At 40.5% G+C, this 19,610-nt stretch overlaps 1 protein-coding gene and 1 long non-coding RNA gene across 6 annotated transcripts in view; one reads left to right on the top strand and one right to left on the bottom strand.

The window, feature by feature from the left end:
• PRMT8 (protein arginine methyltransferase 8) overlaps window positions 1-6,068 on the bottom strand; it is a 57,705-nt gene extending 51,637 nt beyond the window's left edge. The window contains exon 1 of the mRNA XM_050333545.1: window positions 5,925-6,068. Within this exon, the coding sequence (XP_050189502.1) occupies window positions 5,925-5,999 (75 nt within the window). The 5' untranslated portion in view covers window positions 6,000-6,068. The remainder of the gene's footprint in view (window positions 1-5,924) is intronic.
• The window catches only part of LOC126649415 (uncharacterized), a 52,354-nt gene continuing 37,849 nt past the window's right edge, over window positions 5,106-19,610 (top strand). For 2 of the 5 annotated variants that reach the window (XR_007631035.1, XR_007631036.1), the window contains exons 1-2: window positions 5,106-5,262; window positions 15,386-15,446. This is a non-coding gene — a long non-coding RNA (uncharacterized LOC126649415). Of the gene's footprint in view, window positions 5,263-6,446; window positions 6,975-7,350; window positions 9,318-15,385; window positions 15,447-19,610 lie in introns of those variants that run through there. The other 3 variants (XR_007631038.1, XR_007631037.1, XR_007631034.1) reach the window with 3 other exon arrangements.

Here is a 19,610-nt window from a genome sequence, read left to right as displayed (position 1 = left end):
GGTATCAGGATTCTCTGGGGCATCAGAGGTAGGAGCAACTAGTTTCATCACTCACCCCCTTCAGCTGTTCATGACCTCATCTGTCAATGGACTGAACTCCATTGCAAACTCAGAAAGGCTAAAGTAAAACCTTATGAAAAGAATAAAACTCAGTGCTTTTTTACCTCTTTGTATTTCTCTGCTCTGCCTGTACCAGTAGGCCTGTACAAGCCTTCATTTTCACTGTCAAGCTGAGGGTGAAGCTCCGGAAGGCATGCGAGCCATTGCTAAGCTCACTTCTGGCATGGATGTAGAACAAAGGTAACAACCTACAGAATTTCTTACTCTCTCCTTTCTAGTATTTGGTGCTTTTCACAGACTGAGGCTGGGAAAAGAGAGCCATTAGAAGCCCGGTTGCTAGCATGGAACCTCTCTTTTAGTATTGGCACAATGACACAATACGATCTGGCCCATGATGCCACAAAGATGAACCATACCCTTTCTAAAAAATACCAGTCTTCTTGACACTAAAATGCTGTTCTCTAAAACAAACCTTTGCTGGCACATGATGATCCATGCTAAGATATTTTTATCTTGAAACTCTGCTTTGAATGATTGCTGTTATTCTTTATTTAAGCATAAATTTTTCTTCATCCTATCTATATTATTAACGCCAACTAGAATTTAATTTTTCAGTGGGGCCAAAATATTATGGTCGATGTCTTAAGCATTTAATATTAAATTTGAGAAAGGAACGGTATACATTCAGCTATATGTTCAGCTGAGCTAAATTAATGTTCTACACAGCTGAAGTTGTAGAAGATGGCTCAGAGATATATTTCTACTCCTCCACTCCTAAATTGTCTAGAAACCCAAAAAAACCCCTATGACTATGTTAGTTACTAGCCTAAAAGCATGGTTTACATAATTCTAGTAGGAGCATTGTAAAGGATCAAAATGTGTTGAAGTAGGATACTCCCTGCATTAACTCAGAGCTGCCTCTATAGCCCTTGGGAATTTGGCTACATGCACAGTGAAAAATTCCTTTCTGACATTATGGGTCAGCTTTCTGACTGCCTTGTTAGCAGTGCAAAACATCTGGATCATGAGCCAGTGGTCTGGTCTCTGTAGCTCACCTGTACTACTTGCACACACCAGCTACCCTAAGTTTTCCTGCTCAAAGTTACGTGACACGGGCTTGTGGCACACCACTCAGTAAGACTGAAATTTATGTCATAAGCTGCTTCTTCTGATATCATGCCAGATCTTTCATGACTTCTGTTGGTCTAAGAAGTAGACACATAGCAGTGTTATTTCTCTTTTGGGTAAACATCACCTACTCATTAATGTTCATTCAAATACGGCAATTTAATAACACAAAATAATAAATTTTCTATAGCACCTTTCACTAATAATGGCAGAATTTAACAGTATGAATGGGGACGATCAGAGGGATTAAACTGTATCTCCAAAACAATCCAGTGTAATAGTCAGGAGCAAATCTTAGGTTTACTGAACAAATTCAGTCCACTGTTCTTTATTGGGCACACGCCTGCTCTGCTTCTTTTAATTTGTCCTTCGGTAACTTATTAGGGAGAAACCCCTCTTCCTACTCATGAATCACAAATAGAAGCTCATGATTTCAACAGATTTTATAACCTCTTTTCCCCCTCCTCAGTAGTGGTATAATGGGATTTCAATGGGATAGGATACTGCGATCTCCCCACTTCTGATAACTGAGCAGTTAGTTACTTTCACTGACCTGGACTGCATGAAACCAAACCAGTTCATCTGGAGGAGGAAGCACATCTGTTAATCATGATACCCCAAGTCTAACCAAAGCCCACTGTTTCTATAATAGGATGTTCAGTGAGGACTTTATTCAGTTTACACAGATAAATTACCTAATCTCTCCATTCTTAGCAATGATACAAGAATCATCTATTTCTGCAGACACTGCAAAGTCATCAGCACAGGAATTGCTTTTTATTAAGTTACTGTGCAAGTATGTTGTACAAAACCAGGCCAGTTTCAAGTTCTAGAATTGTTTCAGTCAGCAACTAGCCTCTTACATGTCTGTGTCTGTTGGATGTGCACATAAACCCTGGCACTTTGTGCTATTGCAGCATTTTGTGCTCATTGCGTCCTTTTCAGTATTTAAAGGGGGCCCGTAAGAAAGATGGGGACAAACTTGTTAGCAGGGCCTGTTACGACAGAACAAAGAACAACGATTTTAAATTAAAAGAGGATAGATTTAGACTATACTCATATCTAGACAAGGCATGAGGAAGAAATTTTTACAATGAAAATGGTGAAACATTGGCACAGGTTGCCCAGGCAGGTGGTTGATGCCTCATCCCTGAAAACATTCAAGGTCAGGTTGAGCAACTTGATCTAGTTGAAGATGCCTCTGCCCATGATTCTATGATTCTATTTCTTTCACGTGGCATAGTTTCACAAAGATACATTCAGGCACACTTGTGAAAACATACTTCTTTCAATTTTTTCACACCATTGATATCAGGCCTACTATTAATAAGGCTTCCACTTAATACATTTAAAATAAAAGCACCCAGAACCCAAAATCTACAGCAGGTCAGCACCATGAATCTTGTAGGATGGCCATGCATATGTTCTACAGAGAACTGTTTCTCTTTACTTTGTTTTCTGTCAGTGTGTCTTTAATTATTTGCAAAGAACTCAATTCTGCGTCTGTTATTTATGCAAACAGGCCTGTTTTATTTAGACAAAGTGTCCTTTCATGACTAAAGATACAGAGTTTCACTATTATATCTTGAGGAGAAATTCTACAACTTTTACTCCAATGGAACTTCTCTTACAATTCATGGGATGGCCAAGGGCTTTCCTTGTGTACTTCAAACAAGGATCTGAAACTATTTTAGCAAGTTTCCTATTAGTGGGACCCTGTAACCTTCAGTGAGGCTCTAAATAGAAAAGACTTATGGGTTTATTCCCGTTGACTTTTATTTTTATACAAACACTGTGTATTATCAGGCTACTATAAACACATACAAAAACCCCACTAGTTACACTTAAACCCTGACAGATGGACTAATATCAGGCTGCTGTCTGTACAATAAAATTACAAAACTATTCAGGGCCTGATCCAAGACCTTCCACTCACTTGACCAAGATATAAGGCTACAGGAATACTGGTAATGTAACTACCTGTACCACAGGAGCACCCTTCTCTAACTTTGCTGGTAACACGAGGTGTCTTCCACAACTGGAAAGTAATGCTAGTGAGTAGTAATGCTACTCTCTTGTATTCTTGCTTGAGGAAATAGTGAGCATTGTCTTACTGTAACTTTGGTTTTCCTTGTCTGTATTTGTTGTCATCATTTCTTTAAGCTCTTTAAGCTAAAGACTTAGCACTATGGTCATCAGAGTGTAGTTAAGGGAATAAAAAGTTTCTCATGTAGTGTCCATGTTCTTTGACTTAATATATTGTTTTAAACTGCCCTGCTACTGAAAGAGAATACTTGCCGTATTTGACCAAAACTTAGATTCATGCTCTTAGTTGTGTGGAATTTAAAAGAAAAAACACCAAACCTCAAACATAAAAAATGTACTATGAAGCTGTAACATAAGTAATTGGGTCAAATCAATCTGAGTAAGAACTGGAAGGTCTTTGGAATGATTTGGAAGTGGGGCATTTTGACCATTTCTTAAATGTTTTAATTCTTCATCTCTCACTGTGGCAAATATTTTTTATATCATGCCTATTACTATGACATCAAAGTTCTTCAGAAATTTAGTATCAAAATATGAGTATTACTGGTACCCCATTGGTTTCACATGAAACGAATTTATACCAATTCTGAATTTTCTCTCACACTACAGTAACTCCAAAAGTGAGATATCTTGTTCCTTCTGTCACAGAATATTTACTACCTTCAAGAGAAAGTTAGAGAAATACAGGTTTGAAGGTCAAACTAGTATCATACGACTTTGCTAAATATAGATGCTTGACAAGTGAAAGAGCTTCAAAGGTCTTGGCATATTTTGCTTGGTGCACTTCTACATCTGCACATATGCAAATTACTTCTCTCAGTATATATCAGAAATATGAAATTTATTAAAATAGAAAATATCTAGGCATGAGTTACAAATGTATCTCTTCTCATTTTCTTAAGGTAGAAGGGCAGCAGGATATGCCTAATCTGCAATATTTTCACTCTCATTTCACAAATCTGTCACTGATGGGTACTCCAAGGAGACGAAGCACAGCATTTTAATATTCTTCTAACTTGTATGCAGCATTGAAATGAATCTGTCATCATTTAAAAAATCCTTCTCCATTGCAGCATTGCACAAAGACAAGTATGATTAAACAACAAAAATGTGCTAAGAGTGAACTGACATAGAAGAGTAATGTTTAAAGAGCTCTTCTCACCTATTTTCCCTGTCTAAAAATGATTTCCATTGAAAAAAAATGGTTTCGAAAGGAACTGTCTATGCTTGTACGTTTCCCATTGCAATCCCGTCCTGGGATCCTGGGACCTATAATGCAATATGTGCTGTCAGGACTATGACAGTTTACAGATGTGCAGCCAGACTTCTTGCTATTTATAGATGCCTCTTCTGCAAACAGTACTCCATGGGGTTGTAGCGCAGTAACAGGCATGTTCTTTGACTAAGTGCTTACATCATATTCATTTAAGAAAATTTGGCTCTTCACCTGGCATGGCAGAGGAGGCATATTTATGAAGGTCAGGCAGAGAGAACATTATTGCAAAGAGAAATGTGGAATTCATGAGCGAGCAGGACACCTACTGGGAGGACTAACTGAAAGGAGGAGACATTTGGCAGAGATGTTGAAATAATAAAGGATGGAATAGTTACGTGTTCGTTCACTCACACTGAAGCGATGCTTTTGCTCTTTATTACCCCTGCAGGGCAGCTGGGGAGAAGGTTCAGTGCCATCCGTGTGTGTAAGGGCAACATTGTAAAGTTGGTTGGGGTACAATGTCCTTGGGGTCTGAGCATGGCTGTGCTGCATCTCGCTTAACCATGTGTTAAGTGTTCAGTCAGAGTGCTAGGCATGGTTTATTAATAGAAACAGGGAGTTTGGCACACGCTCACACTTTCGCCTGTCTCCTTCTCACATGCTCCCAGAGATGCTGGGACTGCATCCTGCATCCTTCTGCTTTTCCAGACCTGAGACTTCGCACACTGCTGTATCCCTTGAGAAGTCTCAATGAGGTCAAGATAGCCCCAGTAAACAAGGGCTGCTCAACCCAAATGTTGAGGAAACAGAAGGTAACGGGCGGGGGGGGTGGTGGGGGAGTAGATTCCTTGCAGAAAAACCTGAGAGCTCGCAGGGTACCCTCCCGGCCTGAAGGCAATGCAAAGCTATTTTCGGCACTGCCCAGGCCAGCCGGACAGCCCCCGCCCCGGGCAGCTCCGCTTGGTAATATCTAGGATGCTGCAGACACGAATGCTGCTAAAGACCCCCCAGACGATCCTTGCCAAGGCTGCCGGCGGAGAGCACGGGGAGCTGGCCAAGGTGCTGCCGCAAGAGACAGTCTGTCCCTTTCGGCCTCCTCAGACACGCGAATTACCGCCGCTCACACCCCCCGCTGACTCCCCCAGACCCCTCAACCCCGCAGAGCCTCCCCTCCGCCCGGCCACCCAGCTTCCCGGGGATCCAGCCGTGGAGCGGCGGCCCCGAGCAGCCCGAGCGCCCGGAGCGCTCGGCGGGGTGCAAACTTCTCTGTCTACTGGGAACGGGGGGAACGGGGGGCAGTGTGTGTGTGCGGGGGACAGAGGGGGGCAAATGCAGGAAACTATAGCAGCAAGGCAGGCCGGAGCTGGACAGAGGGGCCGGGAAAGTTCTTCTGCACTTATTGCTGCTTCTGCTAAGGGAGCAGCACTGGGGTCTGGGGGGAGCGCGGGCGCCGGGCTCCGGCTCGCATCCTTACCTCGGTGCTGTCAGCAGCGTTCTCCGCCATTTTCCTCCTTAGGAGCAGGCAGCGGGAGGAGTGTTTCATTCCCATAAGAGCTAGCCAAGGGGTTGGGGCTTCGGGGCTGGTGTTTAGATTTGTGTTTTCAAAGATCTCCAAACACTGGTGTGCGCCAAAGGACAGGGAGAAGAAAAAAAAAAATACGGAAAACAGCAATAAATCAGTCAGCTTTGTCCTTTCTGCGTCGTCCACAGGAATGTTTGTCTCCTCTTAGCATCGGGAGCTCCTCGGGCACTTTCAAGTCCTCCTCTTTCTCCCCTCTCCTCCACCTCCAGCGAGTTCTTGGGGTGGGCAGAGAGAGGCGGCACACACTCTTCAGGTTACACTATAAGGCTGTCGGGCTATGAGTCCTCCCCTTCAGTAAAAGCAGTCAGGCTAAACAGGAGAGAAGCACCAGCTAAACTGAACTTGGGCGTGCAGTGACCAGCTGGGCATCTTTGTGTCCTGTGGCTACTCTTCCAGAGGCAGAGGGAGCCAGAGACAAAGCAACAGGACAAGGAAATCATAGCCCTTTATTTTCCTTCTTTGGGCTTCTTTCTTTCTATGTCCCAAGACACTTCCTTTAAAGATGGTCACAGAATTTGCCACCCTCTTTCTATGAATGTCTTCTGAAATAGAAATCCTTCTCCTCCTCCTTCTCCCTCCCTCCTCCCCCCCCTCCCGTTCCCTCTCCCCTCTCTTCTCCCCTTCCCTCTCCCTACCCCTTCTGCTGTTGGGCAGAGCTTGGTGCCCTTCGCTGGGAATTGCACTCACGTGTCTTTCGTAGAAAAAAAATATTATTTCAAGCTCCCCCCACCCATCGCCTACACCCTCTCACACACAAGCACGCATTCACACGTACACACACACACACACACACGTTGTCTCCCTCTCACAGACATGCACGATTTTTTTTTTCTTCCCCATCCCTCCTCTTCTTTTGAATCAGCAACACTTTTCTTTGCAAGGACTCTCGGCAAGGCTCTTAGAGAGCAACCGAAGAAGTCTGCTCCAGCTTCTTTCCTCCGAGTTAAGTAGCAAACCTGCTTTCTTAATATATCTTCTCGTGTGTGTGCTCCCAGCTCCTGTTTTATTTGAAGTTTTTCAGGAGGATCCACACTCCGTCAGATAGCCGTGAACTGTAGAAATATAGTCCCGATCCGGCTGCAGCTCCTGCTGAAAAGGGGGGAGGAGGAGCAGGGGGAGGAGGGGGAAAGAGGCGGAGGGAGAGGTCTTGCTGGGGCGGGAAGGGAAGAGGCTAAAGGTGATTTGAACTTGTTTTTAGCCTTTTCCTAATGACATCTTCCTCCGTAGGAGTGCATCGCCACCTTCCCCACACGTTTATTTTGCTCTCACTCCTCCGGGCACTTTCTAGTTCTGAGTTGTCAGCTCGGAGGATTGGGTTTACCTCACTCGTGTTGCTGTGGGTAAGGGCGGGAGAGGGGGCGTATTACATAATTAATCCTTCCAACTTCACTTTCCGCAGCTCTATCTCCAACCCACTGTTCTCACGTTTCTGTTTTGTTTTTATATGGAGGAGGTGACAAAATAATGCTGGTGTGTGGGTTTGTGTTGCTCGAAGGATTTCAAGGACCAGAACAGGATTGCTGCTCTCTGAGCAGTTTGAAATTATTTCCTCTGGGGGTGCCAATGGAGACCTGAAGAAGAGGTTTGAAAAATTACTTCTGATGCATATTTTAAGGACATAGCCAGCTCAGATGCTTCATCAGTAACAGATTATGATAGATCTGGGGTTTTGAATTTTGGTCCCTTGCAGCCTATTTTAATATCTTTCAATTAGAGTTTGTCCTCGGCTGACCTCTGGAATACTGACATACCATGAAGTACTGCCAAAAAAACAGGAGGTCTCTGGGCACACAGGAGGCAGAAATATTCCTGGGGGTGGGGTAATGAAAATAGAGAATGTGAATTAGAGAGTAGAGAGCAAAACTATTCTCCTGACCCATGGTAATGAGGAGGTGGGGCCAAGAAAATTAAACAAACAAACTTCTCGCTTTTACTTGAATGACCCTCACAAATTCTTGCTCAGACACAGATCAGTAGGTATGCAATAGATTCAGGAGTTTGTAAGAGATCGCCAAAAAGTAAGAAACCTGGGGAAGCAGAAGGTGTGTGGTATGCTGAAATGTCAAGTGACAATGACAGTATGCCATGTAGGGCACAATGGTACCATATGAAACGATTTCGGAATATGAGAGTATGTTATAGACATGCATGCCATACAGCTTGAGACTGGACCTCTGTGAGATACTTTGCAGAGCCGTTTGATCGTTCAGTTTTTCACAAGCTTCTGATTTCCCCCTATTCCTTTCAGCTCACATATATTTTAACATCTTGGGTTCTTTCATTAGCTCCATAGCACTGCTAATTTTTTCAATGATCACCCTCACCTCCTTTGTTTATATAGTAGAATTTAATTTCACACCTTCCAGGTGTGATGCTCAAATAACGACAGAAGTGGAAGCAGGACATCTCCCCTTTTCTTTGGGACATTCACAGAGCTCTCAAGGGTCTTAAAACCCTTCAAACATGAAAACCCTTATAGTTATTGCAGAATATTCTAAAGCTACCCTCAAAGTCTTGGGCTATGGACATCTTTCTCATCAAGTTCTTCAATTTCTAGGTGGAGGGATAAGGGAATAATAATCTGCAGTTTAAATTTTAATGTCTCTGCAATCTTTGTCACAATGTTTTTCGCTGCTATGTCGTGAGTATCTGGTGGTTAGTGAGAGCATGGATTTTTAGTCAACATGCATTTGGACTAACCTGCACAGTTTTAGTGCGTCTTTTCTATTTTCAGGTGATATACACAGCTTAACTTAGCCTAATTCAATATTTTAAAATAAACTGGTGTTCTATATAGAGATAAAGAATTAGATTTTTGCAAAACTACTCCATAACATATTTTCCAGTTTTCTCTGACAGCTGGGTTTGTATTTCTGGTACAGCTCAATCACTCTTTAGTCAGCTAAATGAGGCATCAGATTTTCAAAAGCACTCGGCAACCAGCAAAACTCGCAGGCAGAGATTTAATATATCCTTCCCTCTTCTGCTTCAGATACTGCATGAATTACTCTGGCACCTATTCTTGTCCTCCTCCACCTCTTTGTCAACACAGATGATACCTGACTGCTCATCCTTGAACGTGGTGCTGATGTTTTACAGATACTAGGAAAACCTTCCGGTCTTATAGTTTCCATCATGAGGATGAATGTTTTGGTCCTGAACTCCCTTGGGAATCTGCCAGATGGTTGGCGTCTTCACTCCTTTTATGTTCTATATGTGACTGAGGAAACTACTTTGAAAACACACACCATTTGCTCTAATCTTCTTTCTTCCAAAGGGAAAATGGTTTGTCCTACTGGATTTTATTTATTTATTTTTTTTTTTTAAGTCAGCCATCAGTTAAGTTATTCCTTGTAATATCTTTTAAGATACTCAAAGCAATTTGTTCACACATAGAGATATCTGTGTGCACACAGATACTTGGCCAGTCCTTCAGTTTGAATATGAGTCTCAGTGCAAGTTCCTGTTGATACTGAAATTCACAGCAGCACTGAACCTGTGAGCTTACATACTGTTTAGCAGACAAATTCCACTCTCACCATGTGAATGCAAATGTGAATGTGTTTGTAACAAAGCCAGATGTCAAAAGCATCTTCTGAGTTTAAATATATCATGTATAAGTACATGTGAAGGTCACAAAGTATTAGAAATTGAGTGGAGCGGTGCTAAAGGGAAAATGGAAAGGGAAGTATTTATTACTTCAGACATCTGAGTAATAGCAGCTGTGGTTGAGGCTGCTGTGCTACTTGCTGAGTGTGGCAATAATACTGTGCTGGCCCTCAGAAGATCCAGACTCATTGCCAGCTTTGTCATTAGCTTGGATGAAATCCAAATGTCTGCATTTGAGGTGGGGTAATCCTGTGCATGGGTACAGACTGAGAAATTGCATAGCAGTCCTGATGGAAAGCATCCGGGGGTTATGGGGTGGAGGTGTAGCCAGGCTGAATATGACTCATCATGCTTTCTCACTGCATGAAAGGCAAACTGTATAATTATCCACATTAGATGGAAAGTGGCCATTTGAATGAGGGAAGCATGATTCTCTCTCTGTTTGGTGCTGGTGACACTGCATCTTTGATTCTACATCCACAGCTGGGTCCCCTGATTCAAGAGGGAGGTTGACACACTGGAGATTGTTCAGTGAAAGACCACTACAGTGGTCTCTTAGGTCACTAACCTCTGAGGAGAGTTGGGTGTGTCAGGTTTGGAGAAGAATAGGTCGAGACACCCAGTAGTGGCTTATGACTAGCCTTAAGGATTGTAACTAAGATGATCCAAACTCCTCTAAGTACCATCAGGTCATTTGAAAAAGAGCAGCAGCTACAAGTTGTGGCTCTGGAAGTTCAGATTCAGTATTACCCAAAGAGTGTTCATCCACATAAAAACGCCTTTTCTTCATGCCTTATGAAGAAAAGGTTTTTTTGTTTTATTTTGCTTGTTTGGTTGGTCAGTTTTGGGGTTTTTTTGGTTATTTTGGTTTTGTTTTGGTTTGTTCTGTTTTGTGTTTGGGGTTCTTTTGTGTGTGTTTTTTTTTGTTTGTTTGGCTTTTTTGCAATTGAACGTATGAGCTTGAGTATAACAGCAGTGAAATAGGTGATCTGCTAAAGATATAGCTAAGGACAGGCATGAACAGAAGAACCTTTTTTTCCTTTGATGAAAACTTTCTCCCCAAAATATTTTTTCGGGGAAGAAGATGGAATGCAGTTTCTGCTGTGATGATTCTAATTGAAGTAGGTAAGAGTTATTTCAAACACTGACAATCTGGCATAATTTCAAGTAGGAGGCAATAGCAGTGATCCAGTTGAACAATGGACAGAAAATAAAAGGAAGAATAAGGAGAGTAAAAGAAAATATCAATAAGGAAGGAAGTTGGAAGACTAGCAGAAGAAGACCAGCAGAGAACAAGAAAAACTGTGTAGCAAGGTTTTGCATAGAGAAGCATAAGGTAGCCATGGAAGGCAAAGAAAAGCAAACATGAAATGCTGAAGACAGGAGAAGGTTAAATAGAATATCACTTTGTGTCACAGGTCATATTGCCTGGATCAGTGTTAAACTGTTGCATTTATTACACTGCAATGTTCTGTCATATAAAACAGTGTCCTTTCACTGGGTATTCCAAACCCTCCTGTCGTCCTCATTTCTGTAGCATTGGCCAGCTCTTCCCCAGTTCACAGGTCATAAGGAAGATTAATCCAGGAAATTTCATCTGTTTTAATAATTTGCACCTTGATGAAAGGAAGAAGACAGGAGCAGCATGGAAAAGACTTCTCCCGTTCTGTTTGACCTCAGACTTCAGCAGAAAAACCTGTCATGTGCTTTTGTTCTTTGTTTGTTTAGAAAAGTGGGGAATGGCTTTAGACAGAGACTAGGAGCAACTCTTGGGCTATAAATCTGCTTCCTAGTTGAATGAGAAAACATTGTAGAAAAAAAAATCTATTCTTACTCCAATATCCTCACCAAATTTTGTTTGTTGTCGGATCAAAGGAAGATATTTGGAAGGATCCTTTTGTAGCATCACTTTCCATTGTTCTTTATTGCTCAGGAAGTCCTAATGATTTCCTTTGCCTCAAACCATATGTTTGGCAATCTTTTCAATCTCTTAATACATCTTCTATTCCTACTATGCCTCTCAAAGTTGTTAGCAAAGTTGTTAGCCGTTCAAATATTTCTCTTATTCCTGCAATTTGCCCATGTTAATTCAGAAGATTTTGAAGTGAATTGTAAATTGACACTAGTGGATTTAAAGATCTTATTTTATTTATGCTGTTCCTTCATGGTCATTAAGATTTCCTCAGTAACTTTTTTTTCCTTGTGTATTATCTTCTTATCCTTCTTCATGAACACTCCATATTCCAGCCTTTTCCTGGGAGTCATTGCAATTTTAAAGCATTGGTCCTAGGTTTGAGTGAGGAAGGGTCTATCAGAAGCTAAAATGATCTGAGATACCCACTTCCACAAGCCAAGAATATATGTCCAGGGCTCAGATAATTTAGGGTTAAATTATAGACACCTTGTCATGAATGAACCTTTATCCATGCTTACAAGTAATGAAACAGCAGGGAACTATCTCTGCAAAGATTCATCACCAGAATTTCAATTTTTTTCTCTAAGGTTGTAGACTTTGTTTTATTTAACAACAGAAGATCCATTTTGCAAACTGAAAACTTAATCTAAATTTAACCAAAATGCTCCTTCCATTTTTTTTTTCGTTGTGAGTGCTAAATTCTAAAAAAGTTGAAACTAGGTCAGTTGGAAGAAAGTCCTATTCTGACAACTTCTATAAAGGTCACCAAAGTGGGTCTCCAGTCCTCTGTGGATTAGAGGAGCTAAGCAGGCCATTGAGAATTGTGATTACTACAATGGCAGAGATAAATGGACATAAGTATCATGAAAGATTATATGCTGACCTCATTCAGTTCTCACTCAACCTTTTGAACAATTACAAATCATGCACTCGGAACAGATAACAAAATACTTCTGAAATTTGATGTCAAAGTTATCCTAAAATTAAGAGGTCCCTAAGAAATGTCATGCAAAACTTCTTCCCTTGTAAGAAAAAACATGGATATACAGGAGTGAGTTCACTGAAAGGGACGCAACAGTTATTAAGTAACCAGGGAGCTCTCTCGTATGAAGACAGGTTGGGAGTGCTTGAAGAGGGAGGGTGTAAAGAAGATGAAGCTAGACTCTTCTCAGTGCTACCCAGAAAAAGAATAAGGGGAAATGGGCACAAACTGAAGTACAGGACACCAAAAAAAAAAAAAATCCTTTTTTTGCTAAGAAGGCATCCAAAGACATTTTGGAGTCTTCTTGCTTAGACATATTAAAAACCCAGCTATAAATAGCCCCAAGCAACTTGCTGCAGTTGATTATCCTGAGTGGGGATTGGACTACATGATTTCCTGATGTCTTTTCTAACTTCAACAATTCTGTGGTTCTGTGTTATTCTGGAAGACCTATGAAAATCACATGGATGACTCTGACAGATCTGGGCAATAGGCATCTGTCTTCTTGCTTTCTCTTCCATTCTTATGAAGCCTTGAAAAGATTATACATGAATAGTCTTACACTAAGGTGATTTCATAAGTGCAGCCAATAATTTCACAGAAAAAAATAAGCTGAGAGAAGTGACAGACTGTTGTTTGCATTCTATTCTTAAGTGCTCATAGGAGACAGAAGATGTGTAATGTTGTTTGAAAAGCTAAACCTCATTATAATGCCATTACCCATAAGCTATCACTGGGTACAGGATGTTGGTTCTGGGCACACAGCTTATCAGAAAGAAAGTGGAGTAATATTCTCAGAATCATGAATCCTTCTTTACTGAAAAGAAATGCGAATCACTAGCTTCCATCCTGTCTTGTCACTTTCTGTTCTTGTGTGATAGCTTTAAGAAACTTTCCTATCTGAGAAAAACTACCTTCTGCCTTATATTGTTTTCTGGAATCTGAGGTGAAATTTCTACACTTCGAAACCCTTTTCTTTTTCATCTGCTCTGCTTTTCTTTACTGGATTATAGCATGCTTAGCAAGTCTGAGGTGAAGATATGTAAAAATGTCACTATTCATTCAAACAAGAGGTTTTCTTGCTTTCAAAATATCAAATCTTAGCTGATCCTTTACTTCTCAGGATACAACCTGTGCTTAAACTTCTGAATTGCTATGTTACATGGGGTTAGAGGAATTTATCTGGACTGCAGATGAAGTTGTAACAATTGAAATTACACCCCTTTTTTTTTTCTTTGCCCAATAGTAGGCATTCTGTCATCTTGGTTTCTGTCACTTTCTGTTTTTCAGAAAATGGTAGAGGCATTTATTTGCCTTCTTTAGTAATACACATAATACTTTGGGAGCGCTCCCGTAAAGCATTTTAACTGGAAGAGCTAAGAAAATCACTTAGATGTCTCTGTCAAGTCTGGCAAATAGCTGTCTGTCTTCTTGGTTTCCCTTCCGTAACTGTCTTAGGGAGTAAGTAATTCTGCTACGAGTCTCACGTTTTCCTGTAGTGAGCAATTTTCTTCAAACACATGCACATGTGTTCAGCCGTCACTGTCGACAAGCAACCAACTGTAACTATGATAGTGGGTTGGCATTTTTTTCTTCCCAGTTTGGTATTTTCCTTTCTCTTCCATTAAGGAAAATTGCCAAAATGCTGCTGACTCCTTCTAAAACATAAAAAAAAAAGAAATTCTGATCAGTATTGTGTGTATTTCAGGAGCTGAGAACAATGTAGTTCATTTTCTAGAACTGTCTAGAACTCAGTAAAATTGAGGTCATCATACCTCTTTAGAATGTTTCTTGATGATGGTCCCAAATAAATTAAATACATTCAGGCTTTGGCCAGGTTATAGCATGGAGTCAGCACTCTGAGGTGCCTAAGATGATGATTTTTCTGGCTGCAAGTAGAGCTCAGCCTCCTGGGTTATTGATCTGGTAGTGGACTTTGGCAACTGCTGTGGTTCTTGGCAGAATCTAGAGATTCTGTTAGTTCATCTGGGGTCTCTGCCGGAGAGATCAACTTATTTATACTAAACTCTCCATAATAGGTATAATTGTGTGACCTATGGGTGTTAATGGTGCCCATCTTCTCTCTTTCTTCACACTTGATAAAATAGAAGGTGGTATAAACAAAAGAGCCAATATTGAGAATTACGTGAACTTTATATGTCATGTACTTCAAGGAAGAAAACATTTTGTGAGCAGTACACAATAGTTTTGCTCGTAGAGTTCAGAAACCTGCTTGATGTAACAAAAAACCTCTGGAAATACAGATGTATTTGGCATCATTTTTTAAGGTAGAGAAGTCAGTGTAGCAGAGTTGTTCACAGTTTCAGTGGTGGTGAGAGCTTGTTCTGAGAAGGAAAGCAGAGCTAGAGCATAGCTAATACTACTAAAGGTGAGGTAAATCTTCCTTAAGGAAAGACTTTCTGATGCTAGTGATTTTTGTTACAGAAGTGGCCTAGAGGAGCCCATCAAACTTGAAACCCCATTTTTCTAGGTATTGCCCTTCAGATCCTGCTTTGATATTTTGCCACTAAGTTGATGAAAGCAAAGCATTATTTCCCCGATTCTTGCTTTACACTTGTGCTGTGGAGCTCAAGTGAATTACATGAAACATAAAACATATTCCAGGATGGCTGGGCCAGAGCCAGTTTTCAGGTCTATTTCAGAAGCTGACAGGATCTTTCTGTCTGTAAACCTAAGAACTGGCATGCTGGAAAAAACTTGAAATGAAATTCAAGCTGCTCGATCAAAATAGTACATAATTAAAATGGAGGATTTAGAAAAAAAAATGCAGAATTAAAACTCTTCTTGTGACTAAGCTAATTTGTGTGTTCCATTCCTTTTCATTAGGAACACTACCTACTTCAGTGTGGAAACAACAATAATAGAATGGATGGGTTTAACAAGAAGGGTAAGCCACTGCAACTCCAAATGAAAATATTCTAATCTTTAGTGTATGAGGTTTGCAAAATATGTCATTTCTTAATGACAGAAAAAAATAAAAGAAAGTGGCACATTTTCTCCCTTGCACTTAGTATGTTCTGGAAATAAATAAAGATTGTGATTTATGGGTAGTAAATCCATACGTGTACAGCTTTCAAAGAATTACCAGCTTGGTGAGGAGGGAAAAGGAAACTACAGCAATCTAAACCACAGAAGATTTATATTATAAGCAAATTTAAGGCATTTTTTTAAAATGGCATCTGAGAGGTCATGCTCATTTTTGTAAGAGTATGAGCTCAGGAGGAATCTGAGCTGTTCTGTCTTTTGCTGTCAGGATAAATAAAAAAATAAACACCAATAACCTTATCACAATGAATCCTATAATGATCCCTGCAGGGTCAAACAGGAGCATAAACCTTGAAGAACATTTTTAATGGAAAAACATATTGAAGTTTTTAATGCCTATGTCAGAAATACATACATGGTGCATTTTGAGGTGTGGATAAGTAGCTAGCTGATGGTGGTACATGTCTTGTGTTGTGCATGCCTTGTGTTGTACATGTTAAGAGAGAATATAAAAGTCTCCCTCAGTGCAAAGTATTATTTAAAGCACTTCTTATATGTGACACAAGAATGGCAGAGACCACCTGGATTATCATTTCAGGTAGGGTATTGGGACATCATCAGGTATTACAGTGATATTTGTAATATCATTGTATCATATTAGTGGTATTATCATGCAAACACCTATAGAATGCAAATTTATATTATACTAATCATTCCATGCACTGCAAACCAAACATTTCATTATCCAGTACAACCTTAAAATTTGGAATAATGAAGAGGAAGAAGTCCTCAAACTGTGATTTGCAAAAGGAAGAGAACTAAAAAGACTGAGGGCATTGTCAAGTAGAGAGCATTGTCAGATACAGTAACCTAGTCATGGTTATTCCCTAGAGCTGAATGTACTTCATATATTTTTAGATTAGACTATTTTAAAATTATTTTGTCTCTCTGAGTGATTATTTTGCCTCTCTGTTATATCTAATAGCTGTTTTATCATCAGTACAAATATAGAAGGGAAAGACACAAAAATGCAAGCATCTGAAAACACACCAAAAGAAAAACAGTCTTGAATGCCTCTTGTGCCAAAGAATTGTGGATTTTAGGTTTTAATTGTGGTATAAGATTGAGCTTTGCATTTGACGTACAGTTTGTGACCACTGTAGAAGCCTTTGAAAACTGTAATTGTACTAATAAGAATATTCCAACGTGGCTTGTTGCTGTGCTCTCAAGCCTGGTCATCCTAACCTCTGAGCCATTAGCTCCATGTGTACTCAGAGCTATTTTAAAATATGGTTGTTAAAGACTGACAGTTCTGTATACATAGCGATAATGATTAGCATAGTATAAGTACAGATGATTAGTATAGTGTAAGTACCGACTCTTACCTAGAAGTGTGTTGCTGGTGGATGAAATTAGAAAAAAATTAGGTTTTCAGTTTAAAACTGGCCTGTTTTCTCAGTTTTCTAAGCACTGTCATTCCATCAATCTCTAATTCCCTAAGTGATATATAATACCTCAATACACTGATTTGTGACAGGTTACAGTCACAGTGTAGCTGTGTAAGCTGGCTGTGCCAGTGTGCATACTCAGCACAGTCACTAATTCTCTGGGTGGCTGAGGAACTCCACAGATAGATTCTGCTGACTGAGACAACTCATTTGAGACAATGGATTGACACAATATGAGGTGGTTGACCGAACTCCTAGTTGCCTTCACAACAAAGTATTTGACAAACCACTGCAGAAACTCTCCAAGTGGGAATTTCAGATAGTCCTAGAGGTTTCCCCAGGTTTCCAGAGGTTTCCCTGCTGTGTATAAGCTAATTGGCACTGTTATCTCAGAGGTGCTTCCATGTAGTTGGTGCTGCAGAATTGACCAAACTGTGTACAGATACTTGTAACTAGTCTTTAGAACTGTTCTTGCAGTTACAGAAATGCTCAAACAAAACACTTCAAAACAAGACATCTAGGCTACATTTACACAAATAGGACTGTGAACCAGCTGTGTTATAAGAATCCAGCAGACCAGCAGTTCAGTGAGTCTCATTTCATTCAGCTGAAGATGCTTTTGCAAAAAACTTTTGCAATGAAGACTGACAGTATCACTGTCCAAATACAGCTGACCAACCTGTTTGATTGATTTCCTATATGAGTTTTATCTTGTGCTAAAGATCCATATAAATATTATTTTTTTTAACAAACAATATGTATTACGAGTGTCTGCGCACCCATTCTAGTGTACATTACCCCCAATGGAATGTTCAGAATGGGGAACTGACAGAGGGAGAATGTGTGGGGCCAAAACATCATGAGAAATGAGGACTTGGCCCAGAAGCAAACTTTCTTACAAGGAGGTAAATCCCTACTCAGCTGAGATGACTAGAATAAATAGACTGGTGTTGAAGGCCCAGAGTTTGACATTTGGTATACTGCTATAAGGTTGTTAGGGATGTAACTTTTATTAGTTAAAGTGCACTTAGGTATTATGAAACACATGTAACTGGCAGAAATAACAGAACTTAACTATTCAAGGATATCTGTCTGTCAACCCACTACACTGATCAGTGTAGAGCACCTCGGAGAAGTCCATCAATAATCAGGTTAAAAATCCAGAATTTTCTCATCCTGAGGGGGAAAACTCTACCTTCTGGAGTATATAACCCTGGAGCCACCTCCAGGGACACCTGGGACCAAGCTCACATGGCCGGAACAGATACTCTTAACAACCTACTCCTCCAGAACACTGATAGTCAGCTGCTGTTCTTGTAATCAAGAAAAGAGGAAACTGAAATAAGCACTGCTCTGTAACACTGTAGTGTTTTATGCATTAGTAACCACTCTTTCACGAAGGCAATAAATACCAAACTCCTTCATGTGGATCCAATTATTGCATAATAATTTAAGAATGCTTTAGTCTGTCCTCATTTAAAGTGCAATAAATTTCCATGCTCTGTGTTCTGGGGTAGTGACAAGTTGGGATTTTTTTGTTTTGTTTTTGCAAAATGTGCAAACTTTTTGACATAGCTCCATACTGGTTTTTTTTACAGAAGGCCTGTTTTCCAGAAAGACGAGCAATTACTTCCATTGTGAAACCTACTTCAACATCACAAGGATCACCTTAAGAGTGCATGTCAGAGTGGAACAGTGGCACAAGAGATTATTAGAGGAACAGGAGATTTAATCCCTAGATCACAGAACCAGAAATTTGCTGAAGCTGGTAGTTATAGAAATAATTCTCTTCTAATGAGCATTTATGTGAAATAGTGTAAGAAAAGATTTGGTGAGCTCAAGACACAGCTCAACGTGACATTTTTCTCAACAGCAATGCTGGTTGCCTATTGTTGCATTTTTTGTTTGTTAGACCACTTGTCTGTGTGGATGCAGGTTGATCCAGACCAGAGCACTGACTAGAATTACAAAACCAATCTTTTTCCTTCTCTTGGGGGTGTGACATTGTTCTCTTGAAGGGTTTAGTTTTATTCCATTTCATTTACTAAACTCATTTACCACATAGTTGAAGAAAGAGCTGAACTAGCACAGTTTTGGGGCTGTTGCAGGGTAGATCCAAAAGGCAAGGTATAGGAATTTTGCCTTTAGTGCTGAGAGAAATGTAACCACTTCAATCCTGTGTTTATAGTGGAGGTAGTGACTCACTAATGCCTGTACCAGCAATTTTGGTGAAGTCTCTTCAGCTACTGGTACCACAGACAAATAGTCCCCTCCAACCTGTGATCTGATTCCAGTTACTGCTCTCAGGATTTCATGCCAGAACAGTGGGGCTAATGAGCCCCTTGGGGCAGCTACAGGACAGGGTGTCCCGTTCACAGAAGTCACCTGTAGGGAAGGCCTTTAGTGGATTGCTGGCTCTCCCTGCCAGAGGGGACAGAGGCTGCAGTGAGCACCCATTATACTTGACTAAGACTTTCATGCTGGAATAAGTCCACACATTATCACAGTCAGTACTGGTTTTATTTACCACTGATCTTGTATGATTAACTGTAGTAATCACTTACTGAATCTGCAACTTACAGTATCTTGAAGGGATCAAGGGCTGGAATGTAGTGATC

Source organism: Myiozetetes cayanensis, unplaced genomic scaffold, assembly GCF_022539395.1.
Source record: "Myiozetetes cayanensis isolate MyiCay16 unplaced genomic scaffold, myiCay2020 scf5-8, whole genome shotgun sequence".
Lineage (NCBI taxonomy): Eukaryota > Metazoa > Chordata > Aves > Passeriformes > Tyrannidae > Myiozetetes > Myiozetetes cayanensis.
The sequence above is the reverse complement of the archived record's forward strand: the minus strand, read 5'-3'. Positions and strand labels throughout refer to the sequence as shown.